Source organism: Gallinula chloropus (genome assembly GCF_964237585.1).
Source record: "Gallinula chloropus genome assembly, chromosome: 15".
In the NCBI taxonomy this organism is placed as follows: Eukaryota; Metazoa; Chordata; class Aves; order Gruiformes; family Rallidae; genus Gallinula; species Gallinula chloropus.
The window spans coordinates 6,624,348-6,643,783 of NC_140100.1; the positions used below are offsets into that span (position 1 = coordinate 6,624,348).

General features: G+C 59.6%; 1 protein-coding gene across 1 annotated transcript; it reads left to right on the forward strand.

Annotated features, from left to right (window-relative positions):
• Positions 1-345: 345 nt before the first annotated feature.
• Positions 346-18,883, forward strand: RADIL (Rap associating with DIL domain; the record flags this gene model as incomplete). Its single annotated transcript, XM_084271181.1, has 15 exons — positions 346-381; positions 3,140-3,710; positions 9,101-9,390; positions 10,450-11,115; positions 11,287-11,324; positions 12,165-12,325; positions 13,004-13,116; positions 13,916-14,153; positions 14,624-14,796; positions 15,071-15,218; positions 15,551-15,741; positions 16,556-16,955; positions 17,248-17,387; positions 18,209-18,348; positions 18,778-18,883. 15 exons carry the CDS (start codon positions 346-348, stop codon positions 18,881-18,883), a joined length of 3,411 nt encoding a protein of 1,136 aa, XP_084127307.1.
• Between the last annotated feature and the right edge of the window lie 553 nt (positions 18,884-19,436).

A 19,436-nucleotide genomic window follows, 5' to 3' on the forward strand; every position in this document is an offset into this window, starting at 1 on the left:
AGCCACATGTCCCTGGAGGGGGATACATCCCCTCCATCCCAGGGGCCAGCAGCCCTCACCTGCAGCCAGCACTTGGGCTGTTTGCTTTGTGGCAGAGGAAGGCAGTGAGATGCTGAGCCACAGGGGATGTCTACATGGCTCAGCAGCCTGTGTGCAAGTGTGATGCACATGGGGAACGACTCACCGTGTCTCTGCACCTCCATCCAAAGCTGTTGTGCTGTGAGCAGTCGATGTCTGTGAGCAGCACAGGACTAGTCCTCCTCTTCCTCTTGCAGAGGCGTGATGGACACCTGCCTGGGACAGTGCACGATGTGGGGGGAAGGCCTGTTTTGAGGAAGAGGATGTATGGAAGGAGAAGAGACACGTAAGAAGGATGGCAAGGTAAGGGGAGGTTTTGCCTGGGTGCGGGAAGGGTCTGCTCCTCCGTGGTGGGACAGGAACCTCAGGGCTCACATGGAAGTTCCCCGGAGTTGCAGAGTTGGTTGTTGTGTTGGAAGGACATGTGGTAGTCATGTGAATGCCAGGAGTGTTTGTCATAGCTCTGCAGAGTAAATACAGACAGCGCCGGCTGAGGTAAAACACCAGTTTTGGTGTGGCTGGGTGTGGTGTGTGAAGAGGTGAAGGATCCCCCCCACAGATCCAGCCAGGAGGCAAACACAGACTTTTGGCTAATTCCTGTGTGGTCATTAGCAGAGAAGATGTCACTGGATGCTGAAGGAAAGGTCTCTCTGGAAAGCCTGGGTCACATCATAACTGCAGGCACATGTCCCTTCCAATAGCACAGCCAGGGACCCCAGGCACCTGAGGCAAGGAGGGGGCTCTCCTGGGCTGGGGAGGTCCAGGCCACACATCCCACTGACCTGTGTGCCCAAGATGTGCTCAAACAGTTCATGCCCTTGCCAAGCCACCCCCAGGTAGCTGGGACAAGCTGGAGCATCCCTGCTTTTGCAGCAGGGCCCAACAGCATCACACCCACCGCAGATTTCTCTTGAGCCTCCTCAGAGATGCCCATGACCCATGTGCCTGACCATATGGGTGCAGGATGGGCCCATCTCTCTACCATCTTATCAGAGCCATTTGAGTCAATTAAGACCACTCATTATGCTGCCATTGGGATAAGGCTGTGATGTCTCACATGGCCAGGGCTGGTGCCTGGTGACACCACATCAGTGTTGCTCCAGATGTTGATTAATGGGTGACCAGGCTAGCAGCTCTTCTCCATCCAGGCTTTGTATCTTTTCCCTGTGAAACTCCTTTGCCTTGGCACTCTGGAGAAGCTCCTTTGGCTGTAAAGAGCAGGAAAATTGCTGAGCTATAAATAAACATATTCAAAACCAGGCAGGGACCCGTGAGAAGCGAGAACGGTGTCTCTGTCTGTGATGTGGGCTTGAAGGAATGGTTTTACCAGCAGCAGATGTTAAAAGGTTTGTTTTCCCTTTATGCTGGAGGTGGTTCAGGGAGGAGATCAAATCTCTGAGCTGAAAACAGCGATTTGATGACAAAGTTGTGTCTTTTGCATCCTTGATGGCAAGGTCTTGTAGGGACACTGGGGTAGGTAGTTCTTCTTCTGCCAGATGTTAATGAGGGCTGGCGGGGCCATGCTAACAGCCTGGGGAAGCTGTCCTTGAACCTGACTGTCTGCCAGTGCCCTGACCTGCTCCCCAGGTCTGGTCTGCCCTGGCACTCCCAGGAGATGTCACACAGCAGACACGAAGGGATGTCCCAGGTACAAGCAGCAGCTCCTGGTTGAACTGAAGGAGGAGGAGCAGCAGTGTGAGGAGCCGTAGCTTTAACCCCATCCCTGCCTCAGTTTCCCCAGTTGAAAGGCAGGAGCAGCCTTCCCTGGCCCAGTATTTTTGCCATCCTGGTGGGGCTGGGGAGGGAAAGGGGGGGACTCAGGGCTGCAGCACACTGCAGAGTTGCACAGCTCCCAGGCACACCCTGCAGCCTTAGCACTTGCTGGTGCCTCAGTTTCCCCATCGACACTGCTCAGTAGGCTCCTGGACATGGGACATCCTGCAGACATCCTCTGTGCGGTTGTTTCTGGGTTAGAAGGTAACCTCTTCCATTAGCAGCAGGGACGCTTTTTCCCCCTCAATTAGATGGTGGTTTGGAGGCTTTCCAGGGCCGACATCATTCTGCCTGATAGCGCTGGGTTTGCTCTGGCAGCGAGTCCTGCCCAAGCGAGACGGAGCCGCAGAAAGCTGCTGGCACCCTCCACCTCCTTGGGCAGGCACAGCTGGGCCACACCAACCACCCCAAAGCACTCCAGTAGCTGTGGCTGGGACATTTTGGGGGTCCCCTGTGTACACACTGGGTCCCTGCCTCTGGGAGTCTGTGCATCCAGGATGCGGTTTCAACGTCAGCAGTGACATCAGGCAGGACCATCTAAAGCCAGGCCAGTGCCGGGGCTTCCAGCCCATTCCTGCTGACCAAGGTGCACCAGGAGCTGTTGCCCAGCCACAGCCACATCTCCTCTGGTCACTGGCTGTCCAGGGCCACCTCAGGCATCCCTGCCGCAGCTGATGTGACAAGGGCAGCATTGTCAGGGATGCCACCACGTGCTTTAACATCCTCTGCAAACTAACAACAGACTTGCCAGAGCCAGGACATTTTTAGAAAGGCTAATTAAAGCCCATTTTCACCCCGTGCATCTGGGTGAGCAAAAGCATTTAGCGGTGACCTCGGAGTGATTGAATTTGCACTTGAGCTTTCTGTTCCACCTCTAGAAAATGGGATTGCTCTGTAAACTCGTTAGCAAGAGTAACTCCTGACGCCTTGGCTCCTGACCAGGATGGGCCCCGCCAAGTCCTGCCAGGCTCTGCTCCCCTCCCACTGCATTTTGCTTGAGCAAGAATGACCTCTTCATACATGATAGAAACATTTGGGATCGCTCCAGGCTGTTTTCAGGGACAAATCCATCTTGGGGTAGCCATGCAGATGGCAAGGAGCCCAACTGCTTGTGCTTTGGGTTGCACAAGGGACATGGCCCTCCCTCGCTGCTCTGCCTTTCCACCTTGGAGGTGACAGTGACTCCTCTATGGCCACCAGCCAGCTCCTGCTTGCTCTTCCCTGCTGGATATCTGGCCTTCAAACCACTGATCTTTCCTTTTTCACCCCCCCCCCCTTCTCTGCCCAGCTGCGCCTCACGATGACCTCACGCACGATGTTTTATGGGTCATCCTCCTCCTCCTCCTCTGCCATGGCTCCACCATCCAAGAACCGGCTGAAGCGCCAGAGCCGGATTTTCTCCCAAGTCTTGTACCGGACACTGAGCTACAAGGACCGGAGCTCATCCTCTGCTTCCCCAGCAGCCGGTGAGGATGACCCAGCCGAGCTCTCCACGCAGCTCTCCGCCCCCGGTGTCCTGAAGATCTTTGGGGGCAACATCTGTGCAGGCACCAACTACAAGAGCGTGCTGGCGACGGGCAGCTCGAGCACACGGGAGCTGGTGAAGGAGGCCCTGGAGCGGTACGGGCTGAGCCAGCTCAGCGCTGGGCAGTACGCCCTGTGCGACGTCATCGGGAAGTTTGAAGGCCCCGAGAAACGGTGGCAGACGGAAGGGCTGAGGGTCCTGGGTGACCATGAGAAGCCGCTGCTTATCCAGGACCTCTGGAAGCCCAGGGAGGGTTTTGCAAGGCGGCTGGAGCTGCACAAGAGGGCAGAGCTGGAGGAGCTGGCAGCCAAGGATGTGGACACCACCACTGCAGGTCAGTAGCTGGGCGTGGGTCTGGGGAGCTGTGATCCCCCTGAGCTGCCTCGGGGGGATGCACCCCACACCGAGGGCTTCTGTCTGTTTTGGGCACCGGCAGGGGGGGTGGTACAAGTGCTGGGTGGGGGAGAGCTGTGTTTTAGCCACATAACTCTTGAGTAGAGCAAGTACTCAGTGCTCTCCTGCATAAATCCAATACCTGTGACCTTGTATTTACCCCAGGCCATCTGGGGGGTCCCATGGCAAATCCCCACATGCAGTAGGCAAGACCATCAGCATTGCTCACTCTTCCCCTTGCTCTGAACCATCATGGCATCCCACAGCTCCGTGCTCAGCAGAGCAGAGCCCCTCTCCCCTGCACCACCTGCCTTATCTCCCCCCACACATCCCCCAGGCCAAGGCACCCCAGGCAAATCTGCAGGAGCAATTAGACAAAATTAAAAGCTAATGAAGAGAGCGCAATGTAGGGCAGGAGAGCTCCCCTGGAGGTGCCTGACTGAGTCCAGGGCTGGCAGGAGGAGGTAAGTGCATCATTAGGAACCAGCAGGTTAATAAGCGACCCCAGCACAGAGTAATGAAGTTTCCATCCTTCTGCCCCCAGCTAAAAGCCCTGTGAGGCCAGGGAGGGAAAGGTTTAAAATCAGGTTTTTAAATTGCATGGTGCCCTTGGTGGGCCTGACCTCCTGATGCAGGGGGTCAGGCTTGGGTGTTGGCCAGGGGTTTTATGCTGGGATGGGCACCAAGCAGTTCCTCCCACCTGTGGAAAAGGGTTGTGACTGTCAAAAGTGACCTAATGATGATGCAGGATTACCCCAGGCACTGGAGCAAACAAGAGTCAAGGTTCCCCCCCAGCAGCAAAACAAGTGGCCCAGCCTATCCCATGCCAACAGGGTCAGGGCTCCTTTCTCATCTGCTTTAACAGGGGCTGGAGGAAACCTAGGCACATGGAGCAAAGGAAACCAGCCATGGGCATTTCGGGGGGGTGGGGGGTGGGGTGGGGCAGATGCTTCTGGGGTCCCACCAGCTATTTGCACTTTTGCCTTGTTGCCCCAAAATCCAAATGTGGGGTTCACAGCTTTGGGGGGTGCCTGTGTTGCAGGCAGGTCCCCGTCAGCGCAGGGACACAAGGGTGGGCTCACCTCCTGCCTTGAGCTGGCACCACATGGCAAGATGGGGCTCCCTCCATCCGGTGCTGTGTGCAGTCCTTGTGCCTGCTGGGGGAAGGGATGCTGCAGGGTCAGTCCCATCTCACTGCACGTGTGATGTGACTGGAGAGAAGGGGGCTCAGATCAGGGAGGGAGGTGCAAAGGTGGATGTTTCCAGCCAGGATCAGAGCACCATTAAGTGCTTTGTGAGCATGGCGACTCTAAAAACAGCTTCTTCTCAATAGAGGAAAGGGCAAGATCTGAGCATAACAGCTACAGCACGCAGTGGGGAGGGCCACGTGGCAGCTCCCTGCCTGAGCCCAAGGTCACATCAGCTCTCAGCCTCAAATTCTCCCCCTCAGATGTGGGAAGCAGCATTCCCACCCATGACCTGGATCCCAGGTGGGCTGGCAGCTGTGGGGAAGGCAAGGACCCCATCCAGGCCAGGGGAGAGGAAGCTCCAAGCTGCCCAGCACAGGAGCAGCCAGCACCAAGCTGGCCTGCACTTGGCACCCTTTGGTGATTTCCAGTGGAGGAGCAGTTCCAGACCGGATCGCGTGCCCTGGATCTGGAATTAAGCCCGTTACACTTCCAACACTTCATTTGTTTCAGCACTCCTGGGTGGGGTGGTGGAAATCCTCAGTTTTTTAACCTTTGGGCACTTTCCATAGCTGACCAAACTCTTCCGAGACAGAAAACCTACACCCACGTTTATTTAGGCTGCCTGCTCTGCAGGCTGCACAGCCCTTGTTGTCCTTACCCATTAAGAGTCTCCCTTCTCCAGCCCTTTATTTTGGTGGCAGGCTCTGTTACCAGGCTTGCCCCATGCTGGATGGGGCCCTGGGCAACCTTGTGTAGATCCAGGCCTGGAGGTTGGTGGCCCTGCCTGTGGCAGGGGGTTGGAACTCTGTGATCCTTGGGGTCCCTTCCAACCCAGACCAGTCTGTGATTCTGTGACTCATGCCAGTGGCACTACCCAAAAGGATGCTGCAGGGCTGGGACTATGCTTCCCCACCCCATCTGTAAACTGTCAGGGATGGATGGGAGTGATGCAGCACATCTCAGGGAGACATCTGCTTCCCCCTCATCCAACACCTCAAAGAGACTCAACTGTCCTGGTGTGATGGGGACTCACTGCAGGTCTTTGCTACCAGGGGCACCCTCATCACCAGCATCAAGTGGCAGCATCTTGCCAAGCATCAGCTGCCTGCCCACAGCCATGGAGTGCCAGCACAGAAAACACAGCATGGATACAAAAACCAAAGGGACCTGGGGCCTGCAACACCCTAAAAAAATAAAAAAAAAAAAACCAGGAATGCTGTAAAGCAGGATCCCCAGGGAAATACCTGCAGGGCCCTTACCTGCACAGGGCATCGATGGAACAGCAGGGCTGAGACCACTGGTGTCACACAGGCTGCTACATCACAGCTCACCTTGCTGCTGGGGAAAGGCTCCACACCCATCCATAGCCTGTTAGCAAATAGCTTAAGAGTTTTATCTGCTCAGTTACTCATTATCCTAATTAGTTTATTAGCTGCTTCCCACTGGGGAGGAAGGTGCTCACTCCTCATGCCTCTAATTAGCAGCACAGGTAGAGCATCTCTGCAGTCAATGAGGCTGACAGTCTCTCCCACTGCTACCCCAGCCCTGCTCCTTTTGAGGGGGTGATGAGGCAGCACTCAGGGAGCATCTGGGGAAAGCACCTGTGGACCGAGGGGTGCTGGGGCAGAGGTGCAGCATTTGGCATCCTTCTGGCAGGGGCTTTCCCTGGGAGGTGTGTGCACTGCAAGAACCTGAGGATTAGGGCTGTTGGATCAAGCAAATGCTCTGCCAGGTGCCTCTGAGGGTCTGGCTTTGATAGACCTTGGTGTGACTGCATCCAGGGAGGGTTCCCTGCAGCAATTATGTTGGGAAGGAGTACCCTGGCGTTAGCCCCTCCTGCGTAGGTTTGAAGTGTTTGATCTTTCCTGGAGCCCCCAGAGTTACTTATTGACTCTCCTATTTCTCAGCTGGGAGAAGGGAAACTCCTTCCAATGCTGAAAAGGAGCCAGATCCCAGTTGAGACCCCAGGCACCACAACCAGCTGGTTTCTCCTTGGGGATGCAGGACAGGTTTTGAGGCAGCAGCAGCTCTGCAGGGGCTGGCCAGGGTGTGCAGTGCCCCTGCCTGGGGTGCCCAGCTCTCCCTAAGGGACTGGGTCCGATCCTGCCCCCGTCCCATCTGCATTGCTGTGTGGCTTCAGATCTCTGCACTGGCTGTGCTGCCTGAGGTGTTCACTCAGGGTTTTGGGTGGGAGAGCCTACACATGCTCAGGACATGAAAACATTACCACAGGACTGAAAAAAAATCACCCCAACAAACCTGTTTTATGGAGAGACTTTGTTATGCTCAGGAAAAGAGCCGTGTTTATCTTTCCAGCACAGCACCAGGGTTAGCTGGGAGCCTGTGACAGGGCTCTATCAGCAGTAAAAAAGCAGCTTTTCCCCTACACAGAATAAATACAGAAGCTTCCTTTCCTCTAGATAAGGTGCTGGCATGTCTCTCTGGGCTGTGGGACCCCAGTTCCTGCAGCCCCCCACTCCCTCCTGGTGCAACGAGCTCCAGCAATAGCCGCTCCCCAGGATCCAGCCTTCCTCCTCCGCTCTCACGGGTTGGACTGGGACCTGCATGGCCCCAGCCATCCTTCATCCCTTTGGCCCACTGCCATGCTGTGGGCTGGGGCTCCTGGTGGGGGGAGACAGGGCCTTCCTGCAGACACATTTGGGGTGGCCTTTGGCATCCCCAGCAGCACTGGGCAGGCCTGTTGTGCTGCTGGTTGCGGGGTGCAGGCATCCCATGCTGTGCCGCTGGCCCTAACGGGGGTGTGAGCGGGGCTGATTGCCTTTTTAAGAAGGACACAGGGCACTGGACAGCTCGGGGGTGGCTTGGCCATGCCTTGCCCTAATCCCAAAGCATGTAAACAGCGGGGGCCATTTGCTCCTTCTCCCTCTGCACCCCCCCCCCCCCGCCCCCCCCTCACCATCCCCATCTCTCTCATTTTCCCAGCAAAGGAGTGCTCAATTTAAACAAACAAACAAAAAAATGTATTGCAGAACTGGCAGCCCATTCCTCACCAAATAAGGCAGATGCCTTGGGGTTTTTTTGGGTCTGAGCTTGTGAGTGTCCCTTTAAGCAGCCCTGGGCACTCTCCTCTGCTCTGCCGTCCCCACATCCCTCTGACAGTCCCCAAATCTCACCATCCGAAGCTGTGAGCGGGGCTCTGGCTCTGTGCTGCACCAACACCGCTGCAGAGCTGCTCCCACCAGAAAATCCTGTAGGTCTTTTCCCCCTCTCCTCCTCACCATCCCTGAATGCCAGTGACCTGCTCCCGGGAGGCTGCCCACCCACCCAAGGTATGAGCATCGCCCATCGCACACGCAACTCCTCATTTCTCCTCCAGAGATTGAGCTGCACCTGCAGCACGGAGGGGCCTGCAGGGACACCCCCCTCCCAGTGCTGGGGACACTGGGTGAGGGGCTGCTTTTATGGCTCAGCCAGGCCTATTCATTCGCTTGGGCTCCCATCTGTCTTGCGGACAGCTCTGCCCGAACTGATGCTTGGGAGAAGTTAATTAACAGCTTGCTCCTGCGGCAGGCAGCCCGGCGGGCAAAGCTCCACTGCAGCTCACAGCTCCCGTGCCTGGTTGATGCTCGAGGGGACCGGAGGCTCCCCCCCCACACACAGCTCCTGCTTGCTGCTGGCCACCGAGTGCCGAAGGCCCGAGAGCAGCAGCCCAGCTATTTATTTATTTCTTCCCGGGACTGAGCTGAATTTCTTCCTAGCACAGATTTCCTCTCCCCCTCCCAGCCCTGGCAGCGTGGCTGGGGGTGCATGGGGGATGCTGCGGACGCTGAGCCCGGCCTGGCTGCCCCCCGGTCAGTGGGGTTTGGGGGCTGGGGAGGGTTGGGGCACCCCCTTTTCGATGATGGCATTGGGGCACAAAACTCCAGGCATAGGTGTCCTGCTGTTACCCTTCGGGGAGGGCAAGGGACAAGGGGACATCAGCCCAGGGAGACTGCGTGGTCCCGGGAGGGGTGGGGGGGGGTGATGTGGATGTCTTTCAGCTGCTCCCTCCCCGCTCCCTCGCTGCAGCATCCTCCGGACGGCGAGTGCTGCGGCTTCGGGGGTCCCAGGAGGTGGCGGGCGGGGAGCGGTGGGGGTGTGCGGGCGGGAGCTGAACGCTGCTCTCCCCCCACCCCTTCAGGCATCAACGCCCAAGCGCGGAAGCTGCAGCGGCACCGGGCGCGGGGGGCCCGGCGGCCACCGGCGGGGGCTGAGCTGCGCGGACCCCCCCCGGCCCTGCGGCGCAGCCTCAGCGAGACCAGCCTGGGCCCCCCGGCTCGGCGGGCCGGGGCCGGGGTCGGCGAGCGGCTCCAGCGGCACTGCTCCACCCTGCCCGGGAGCCCGGCGGCGGCGCGGAGCGGCGGCAGCATGCGGTACTCCCTCTACCAGTCCCCGCACCTCCTGCTCTTGCAGGGCTACAGCCAGCAGCATGTAAGCACCGCTCAGCTTCCCGCTCACCCCCCTCCTCCCCCCCACACACCCTCGGCACACCCCCACTGTCCTCATCTCCCCCCCACAAGCTCCGGGGAAGGGGGGCTGCTTGCATGGCCAGAGCTGCTGGGGGTGGGATGGGGGAGGTGCGGGGGGGCGGTGTGGAAGAGCATCCTTTTAGGAAACGAGCGGTGCCAGTTTGGGACTTGCAGCCTTGTCCCTAAGTCTGTCCCCAAGCATGTCCCTAAGCACGGGGCGGGGGGGACGGACGCGGAGCCAGCAGCCCCGACCCCTGCGCAATGCCCCGGGGGGGGTGGGGGGGGGTATCTGGGGAAAGCCCCGCCGCAGCATCTCTGCCCTGGCACAAGGGAGACCCGGTTTTGGGGGTGATGCCTGAGCTGCCCCGTCCCCTGTCTGGCTGCTTCGTTACGGCAAACGTAACGAGAGGCGGCAAGGAGACAGCGCGTCTGGGAGCCCCTGCTCCCCCGGCGCTGGAGGCACTGGGAGAACTGGGAAGGAATGGGACGGCTCTTGCAGTTAATGGCCACTTTGTCCCCGCCGAGGATGTGGCTGGGCCAAGCTTTCCGGCACGGTGACACTGGCACTTCAGCCCTCACCCGTCTGCAGCCACCCCGTTAGTACAGCTGGGGAAACTGAGGCACAGGACGGTTGTGTGAGCTGCCCTGGAGCGTGCGGGCAGGCTGGGGGAGAAAGCAGGGCAGGGAGCGGCTGGGGTCCCAGCATCTTCACCCGGGCAGGAGGATGCAGGGGTCGCTGCAGTGTGGGGACAGAAGATGGGAAGGGAAAGCAGCTGCAGGAAGCGAGAGGTGAGGTGGAGGGAGGGCTCTTTGCGCCCGAAACAGCTCCATTTACTGCATGCCCAAAGTTATAGCGCCCATCTATTCAGTGGTCCCAAAGCAGTGTTCCTGCCACGTGAAAGTGCAGCGGGGGGGGCACGGCTGGGGACACTGGGGGGGCTGCAGCACCCACCGGACGGCGGGTAGGAGGGTCCCTTCTCCCCCTCCTCCCTGGTTCATGCCACATCTCCCTGCCTGGCAGGACAGCTTGGTTTACTTGCTGAACCGCGAGCAGCACACGGTGGGCCAGAGGACGCAGGCGAGCAAGCCCAGCATCAGCCTGTCAGCCCCCGACATCTTGCCCCTGCACTGCACCATCAGGAAGCTCCGACCTTCCCGGCATCGCTCAGAGGAGAAGCTGGTGCTGGAGCCCATCGCTGGCGCTGGCATCTCTGTCAACTTCGCCGAGGTGGCCCGGACGGTGGTGCTGCGGCACGGCGACCTCCTCTCCCTCGGTCTCTACTACCTGCTCCTCTACAAGGACCCCATGAAGGCGCAGCCGCTGCCGGCGCAGACCCTGCTGAGGCTGCGAACCCTGCACCCCGCTGCCCCGCAGGGCTCCCCCGTCTGCGGGGCGTGCGGCAGCCTGCTGAGGGAGAAGGACGCTGCCACCAAAAAGCGGGGCCCATCGCCCGCCGGCGGCCCCCGGACACCCCGCAGGAAGCTGCTGCTGGAGTTCGAGCCGGCGGCTGAGGACGTGCTCCTGCGGCGCATCATGACACTCATCGAGCCCGGGGGGGACGACCACAAGCTGACACCCGCCTTCCTGCTCTGCCTCTGCATCCAGCACTCGGCCACCAGCTTTGAGCCCGGAGACTTCGGGCAGCTGCTGCTCAAAGCGGCCAAAATGATCCAGAGGACGGTGTGGGTCAGTCGGAGCTGGGACGGGGGTGTTGGTGGGGTGGGGGTGCTGCTGGACACCCCCCTTGGGGCTTCTTCCAGCCCAGTGCCTGGTAGCAGCAAGTGCTGGTTGGGGTGATGCTCGTGCCAACCCATCCTGCTGTTTTTCACTGTGCTTTCCCCTTCTCTCCCTGCCCAGGAGCGGACACGGGAGCTGGCTGAGAAGCAGTCCCAGCAGTAAGTGCAGCCCACTGCCCCTCCTCATTTTGCCCTGAAACGGGGTCTTCTCCAATCCCAGACCAGGCCAAGGCTTTGCACATGGAGCTTCAGAATCCCGTGGGATGTAGCAGGGATGGCTCCAGCACAGGCTGTCACCCTGTTCATGCTGAAGATCCACCCTGTGCAGCAAGGATGGGGCTGGTGTTGCATGTGTGCACCCAAGGATGGTGACACATGGTGTCCTGGGGTGGGGAGCACCACTCTAGGGCTGGCTCCCCGTGGGGTGTGAGGCTGGCTTCCCAGCCTTTTCCAAAATCCAGGCTCCAAAGCAGCATCTGGAGAAACCGTTGGTGCTTGCTGTGAGCTCTCTGTTAGGACAAGCTCTGAGGATGCTTCCCAGGACTTTCCTATGGCAGGAAAAAGCAGCTCAGCCGTTGAGAAACTTCCCAGATGCTTTTTATTTATTTTGGTTTCTTTTCGAACAGCCCCGCGCGGGCAGGCAGGGATCAACCACCCAGAGCTGGCAGGAGCAGCACATACTTCTTGGGGAGAGCTGCTCTTCAGCCATGAGTATTCTCTGCAGTCCAGCTGTGTTAGGAGGGTCCCTCCCTCTCCCCAAAAGCGGCACCTCAGAAAGGCCAGGTGGCCCCACAGGGTCCCCTTTGCTGTCCTGCAGAGCAAGAACCACCAGATTTCTGCTTGCAAAGGGTCTTTCCTCCCAAGGGGTGCTAGGCTTGGGAGTGGGGGTGTGTGTGTGCAGATGCTCCCCTGGCATTGCTCCAGGCTGACTTTTCTCCCCAAAAGCTTGAGCGGGGATGCTGAGTAGCAGTAGTCGTAACATCCTCTGTGTCTCCCCAGCCAGGACCCTGCCACCCTGTCCCACTTCACCATCACAGACCTTCTCCCGGACCTGCAGCACATCCTCTTCTGGATGGCCAACGCCATCGAGGTTCTCTACTTCGTCCAGCAGAAATCACCCACCTACATCCAGAGCATGGAGGAGGAGCTGGACGTCAGAGGTAGGGCTGGATGCAGCACCCACTTGCTTCTCCAGCTGAGCGACTTTGCTAATCCCCAGTCACAACTGGTGGTCAGTGCTCCCGAGATGCTCCTTTAACCCCCCCATAATCCTCATCAGTGGGGATGTCTCCATGGTGCAGACTGGGCTAATCTGAGCTGGAGGAGCTGTCGTGGTGCTGCTCAGCTTCGGGACCAGGTTGTGTTTGCAGCTGTGTTTCCCCTTTGCAGCATGGCAGCTTGTGGCTAATCCTTGGGGGTGGCTTTCTGTGCCCTGCTGCTGCGAGGGCACCTGGGGTTGCAGAATTGCTCACTGGTGTGTCCATCTTCCTGCCAGCAGGAAAGAAAAGGAAAGAAAAGAAGGAAAAAGGGTTAAATTAGTCTCAGAAACCTGCTCTGTGCAGCAAGTTCAAATGTTGGTAAGGCCAGGCAGGCTGTTGGAAGGGGCGGGGGGGGCAGCCCTGGACTGGCCTGCAGCACTGGGCTGTGCTGCCAGCAGCATTGAGAGTCCTTGGGGGGTGGCAGGTGGGCACGGTATGCAGGGAGGGGGGGGCCTCTTTGTCCCTGATGAGGGATGCTGACGATGCCAGCCCTGATATCCCCCACCCTGCGAACAGTGCGGGGACCGGTGACTGTCCCACCTTGCAGGATGCTCCCCAATCCTCCTCTCTGCCTCACAGGCTCCAAGGAATCTCTGTTCTCCTCGACCATCACAGCCAGCGAGGAGGCGATGACGGTGCTGGAGGAGGTGATCATGTACACCTTCCAGCAGTGTGTCTACTACATCTCCAAGGTGCGTGCTCCCTGGGGAGGGGGGCAGCATCCCACAGGGCCAGCATGAGCACCCCCAGCAGCATTTGGGCTCTCGCAGGAGGTTTTTCTAAGCTTCTACTCCTCAGCAGTTGCGTCACACTGAGGTGTTTTCCTTTGGGCTGAAGTGCCCCGAGTTTTTGGTCACAGCCCAGGAGAAGTATTGGATTACTGCGGCGTGTTTCCCTGCCCACAGTGCAGCGGCTCAGGGGAGGTGTTTGGGAGAGCTGCTTGGCTCCTGTCAGCACAGCATAATGGTGTGATTCAGGGCGTGATGGAAAGGGGCCCCTGGACCGTCACCGTTGGACGGCGAGAGCCGGGCGGCATCGGGAGTGGGAAACAGAGCGGGCAGTGTGAGGCAGGAGAAAGGCTGCTGTGTGCGGGACTGTCCTGCCTGGCCGCTGGCACGGGGATGCAGGGGTTGCTCCTGGGCCTCTCCCACAACCCCCAGCACCCTCAGAAGAAGGGTGCTGGGTGCTGCTTCCCCGTTCAAGCCATGGGGAAAGGTCCCGGTTTGTCTTTCGCCCTTGTGCCCGGCTGCTGCCCTGGTTCAGATCAGGTTGCAGGTCCCTTTACTGAGCTGTGCCCTGCTGTCACCTCCAGCTGCCTCAAGTGACAGACACCTGGAGCACATCGAGGAGGGGTTAAGCAGGATTGGCCCCTCATCAGCGCAGTGCCAGTGGGGTTTGCTTGGCTCGTGAAGGTGATGGGGCTGGAAGGGTTTGGCTCATATCAGAAACCCCTCAAATGAGCCTGCTGTGAGCTCCCCCCTCTCTCTGCAGTGTCTGTACGTGTCACTCCCTGCTCTGCTGGAGTGCAACCCCTTCCAGACCGAGTGCCGGGAGAGCTGGCGGGCATCCCCACCGCTGCCCGAGGAGCTCCGCAGGGTCGTGCTCATCTACCAGGCAGTGCTGGACCTGCTCCAACAGTACGAAGTGCACCCTGAGATCACCTCCCAGATGTTTGCCTACCTCTTCTTCTTCTCCAACACTCTGCTCTTCAACCAGCTCCTGGACAAGGGTCAGTCCTTGAACGCCCAGCCTGGACTAGGTCATGAATCCTTCAGGAGACCTTCCAGTCCATCCCAGTGCCACCTTGGGGGGCTCCAGGAGGGAGGGGGCTCCAGGCAGCTTGAGGGCACTGGAGACTGGCAGGTCTCAGCACTGTTTTGGGGAGACAAAGCACAAGCCCATCTGCTGAGCCCATGCAAGTTTGCTTCCTCACCTCTCCACCCCCTGGTCCCTCTGGGGTCCCTTCTCATATGGATTTGGCCTTTGCCCTGGCTTCTCTTCCTGGGCCCCTCTGCCTGCCAGGCGGGGTTTAACCCCACAACTGCCCCATCCCCAACCCCTGTGAGATCACTGCCCTGCTGAGCCTTAGCAGAGGAGGCGGCAGTCCTACCCCATGGGGCAGGGGCTGCCTCCATCCAAAGGAAGAGGGACCAGGGGGCTGTGTCCCGCCGAGCGCTGACGGATGCTCTGCTTCCACAGGCTCCTCTCTTGGCTGCTTCCACTGGTCGCAGGGGGTGAAGCTGCGGGCCAGCGTGCGGCTGCTGCTGGAGTGGCTGCGCGGTGCCGGCTTCGAGCAGCTCGCCAACCAGTTCTTCGCCAAACTCGCCAGTGTGGCCAACCTGCTGGCCATGCCTGGCTCCCAGCTGCTCCAGGTGAGGGGTGCTGGGGGCTCGCGCCGCGCAACGGGCACAGGCAGGGGAGACCTGGCTCTGTGCTGGGGGGTCCCTGCCATCATGTGGCCCTTCTGCAGCCTGCCACCCTCTGACCCTTCCTGGGTGGTGGGTCTGCTGATGGGCAGTACCAGGGACAGATGCTCACGCTGTCTCGCCTGGCCTCTCTCTCCCGCTCCCCTTGTGAGCTTCTGCCCCTCAGAGAAAGCAGCTTCTTACCTCTGACATCTTCCCTGTGCTCTGTCTCCTCACTCAGATGACCTGGCCGTCCCTGCGAGCAGAGTTCCCAGCGCTGAGCCCCGTGCAGCTCCACCGGGTGCTGAGCCAGTGCCAGGCGGTGATGGACGTGGGCTGCATCGCAGCGTGGCAGCCTGATGAGGAGAACCTGGCCACCTTCCAGCCGGGTGAGCCCCTGGCTTCACACTGCTCCAATCATCTGAGGGTCCCTCTGAGGTTTTTATGTGCAGCTCTAACAGCGAACTCCTTCCCCTCCCTGTAGTACCTGCAGTGATCAGGAAGAACCAGGCCCTGAGGCTGGGGTGTTACAGAGGATCACAAAGTGTGCTCAGCAGGCTTGGGGCCCTTTCCATGTTCCCAAGTCAGGGACACTGCTGCCTCACAGGTCACCCTGTCCCCAGTCCCAGCTGGGGAACCACATGGATGTGACAGAGAGCTGTGAGGCAGGAGTGGGTTGCAGCCCAGGCCAGTTCTAGCCATCCCTTCCTCTGCCTTTCAGGTGAGATGCTGGAGTCCTTCGACAACCACCCGCCCATCATCCTGCCCAGCGGGGGCTTCAAAGTGGACCTGGAGGTGGAGACGCTGGATGACAACATCTACCGGCACCTCCTCTACATCCGCCACTTCCTCTGGAGCCTGCAGAGCAAGAGCCCCCAGGCTGGCGAGGGGCCAGGCTCAGCACCCCTAAAGGTAGCCTGTACCCCAGGGAGGGGCTGTGTCTGTCCTAGGGGGGGGCAGGAGGGTCTCAGGCCCCTCTGGGGCCCCTCCAAGCCGGGCATCAAGGGCTCACTGCCCTCGCCTGCAGCACGGAGCTGTGGCGATGCCCTCCCGTAGAGCTGCTGGAAGGATTAGTGCTGCTAATCCCCCAGCCTGGGGAGCGGGAAGGTGAGCGGGAAGGACAGGCCCATCCTGGCAATCTCGTTAGTGGGGAGGAGGGAGGAGGATGAGGGGGTGTCTGCAGGCACAGGTCCCCTTCCACCTGCACGTTCCACCATCCTCCCTGCCCCTCACCCTGCCTGGGGAGCTGGCTGGCTTGCACAAGAGCACTAATTAGCTAATGGCTGCAAAGCACAGGAGGGTGAGACGTGCTGTGGGTGCTAAGCTCAATGGCCATTTGTCTCCAGCCACCCAGGATGACATCAATTCTGTGGTACCCACAGGCACTGCTACCTCCTCCAGTCACCCTGGGGCCACGTTGCCCAGGCTTAGGCCACCACGGGAGCCATGCTCTCCCTTTGTCCCCCTCTAGTGACAGCCCCCACGGGGTGTCATGGGGGCACAAGCCTCCTGGCTGGCTGTGAGGGTCCCCAGCATACCCCTTGCTGCAAAACCAGCATGTAGGAGCTGTGCTTGAAGCCAGAACAAGGCCTTGTTGGGGTCCTAAGTCCCAAGGCTTGGCTGGAGCCCAGAGCCACCCCGCCGGCAGAGCAGAGAGGGTGTTGGGGTGCAGGGAGGGTCTGGAAACCCACAGGAGTTCCCACAGAGTGTCTTTCTCCTCCTCAAGAAAGAGGCATGCACCACCCCAGATGGCCTGGAGGTGAAGGAGAGCCTGGCTGCTGCCCTGGGGAATGCTCCCACCTCGGATGACTACTGCTCCCCGGGGGTCTGCACCGAGCCGGAGGTAGAGAGGGGTCCCACACTCTGCCTGGCCCCCGATGGCTGTCCCTGTGAGCACCCCACCAGTGAGTTGCAGCTCCAGGAGAAGCTCAAGCAGCTGCAGCTGGGCAGGGGGCCGGCCCCCAAGGCTGGCACAGCACCCACAGACTCCTCGTGCCTGTTGACACCCCCCACCACCCCCCTCAACTTCGACTCTGGGAGCCCCGAGTCCCCACAAGGCACCAGGAAGGGGCTGCAGGACCACCGGAGGAACGGAATGAATGGCACCAAAGGCAGCACCCCTGAAGGTACCAAAAGCTGGTATGGTCCTGCTTTGGGGGTGCAGGATTGGGGCACAAGGGTGGTTGCTGCTGTTCTGCACAGCCCGCCCCATACACACGGTTCCCACAGGGCATGGTGCTTGGCCAGGGCAGGTGATGCCACGGGAGCATCTCATCCTGCTCCTACCCCAGCAGAGAACTAGCTCTGGGGCAATCCTGGGTCTGCTTTGATGGGGTTTTGGGGTGCAGCTTTCTATGGGAGGTTGTGAGGCTGGGCTTGGGTGATGCCGGAGCAGTAAGCTGGTCTCTCCACTGGCAGGATGCTCGCCGACCCCCTACGACTACCCCACACCAGAGTCTTCCAGCCGCAGTTCTGCCACTGATGACTTCTGCTACGTCTTCGTGGTGGAGCTGGAGAGAGGACCCATTGGGCTGGGGATGGGGCTGATCGACGGCTTGGTGAGTGTGCACCAACCACGGGACAAGCCCCTCAAATAACTGGAGTGGGACACATGGGACATGATTTATACTCCAGGAAAAGCCATCAAAGAAACTAATGGCTTCCCATGGGCCAAGGCTGCTTCTCCTGAGGAAAGCAAAGCACAGGGTGCTCTCTAGGGAGGTGCAGATCTCTGCTCCTGGGTTGCTGTGCCACGCACACCAAGCTCATCACAGCTGTTCTGCAGCTGGAGAGAGCAAACGGGCTCAGCATTCCTGTGGAAGGAAAATGAGTCAGCTGAGGTCTTTCCTCCACCCTGTAGTGGGTGGTGAGGGAAGCCAGGGGAGCAGGGAGGCTCACGAGGGGAGCAGGGAGGCTCGTGGGGTGCCAGAATGGCCCCGCCAGCGACAGCACTTGCTGCTTTCCCAGCTCTTGCATAAGGTGGCTGTGCAATGTGGCTCAGTGAGCGATGGTCACCAAGGAGCCTTTCAGGGCACTACCTCAGTCAGTAGGAAACACAGCATCACCGGTCCTGGGGACAGCCATGTGCAGCGAGCACCCCGCTTTGCTCTTAACTAAATTGGGCAAGAAAAGATTGTGTATGTCCCCCCCTCCTTTCTGGGTATAAATTTACAGAGACCTGAAGGTTTGAGTTTCCTTCCCAGTGCTGGGACACTGTCCCCATCATCACCCACATCTCCAGGGTCCCACCTGGCATCCCCACTCAGCTTTGAACTGTGGGGGAGTCACCCTTCCTGGGGACCTCAGCCTCTTGGGACCACCAAACTTTTGTGATCCCCTCCACCCTGGCTGGTCACTCACCGCCTTTCCCTGCCAACAGCACACTCCTCTCTGCTCCCCGGGGATCTACATCCGCACCCTGATTGAGGACAGCCCCGCGGCCGCCGACGGCCGGCTCTCCATCGGGGACCGCATCCTGGCTGTCAACGGCACCAGTCTCATCGGGGCAGACTACCAAAGGTGAGTCACACCTCGCTGGAGGGCTCGGGCTGGGCTCAGCTCTCCGTGGCAGCTGCTCTTGGAGTCCAGGATTTCAGCTGGTTTTCATCAAAGAGCTGTGCAGGATGCCCCTTGGGCTACAGTCCTGGCCAGCAGCCCAGAGGATGCTGCGGTATGGGGGAGCCCGCAGGGCGAGGAGCAACCCAGACTGGGGGGGAAGGCAGATAGTTGGAGGGTTTTGGAAGAGGGAGCAAAAGCTGGAGACCAAGCGGTGGGAGGAAGGCCAGGCTCCTTGTAAACTACACACAGAAGAGAAGCAGACTGCCTGTAGGACAGCATGCACAGAGCAGAGGGTGCAAATGTTTTGCAAATGGGGGGTGGGGGCCCTGGGGGTCCACCAGCCTCTGGGGAGCCAGAATTCACCCCTCTCCCTGTTGCCACTTTCTGCAGCGCAGTGGACCTCATCCGCTCCGGAGGGAAGAAGCTGCGGTTTCTGGTTGCCAAGTCGGACACAGAAATAGCCAAAAAAATCAGTTCCAGCTCCTCTTCCTCCTAGTCCTTGTGGTAAGAGGGTCCTTCTGCAGCAGCTCGTGGGTGCAGCGCTGGTTAAGGCTGACCTTGGGGAGCCTGGAGTGCACAGAGGAGGACCAGGACTCCACCACTGCCCTCGATTTGCTCACCGATGCCGTGCCCCTGCGCTGCAGCGGATGAAAGGACATCATCCAAAGGGCAGTGCACGCTTCTCCACCACACTGGCTGGGAGCATCCCTCCCCTTCAATCACCCAGCCTCATCTGCTACCCTGTGTTGTCCTTCTCAGGAACTTTTCTGTTCCTTTGTCCCCTCTGGCAGGGGCAGAAAGGGAGCGCTCCCCCCACGGGGGCCGTGGGTAGGCCTCTCCATTCCTCAAGGCTGGCAGCCCTGCGTGATCTCTCAACGCTGGCAGACAGACAGCTCCAAACACCTTTGGGATTTAAAGACTAGCACATGGGGCAGGCCTGGGCTGCGCTGTGGCAGCGGCCATCTGAGGTGCTGGCACATCAGGCTGGTAAAGGGTGCCCAGCTCCGGGGCTGGCAAAGGCAGCACAAGCACCTGGGGGCTAGGAGTTA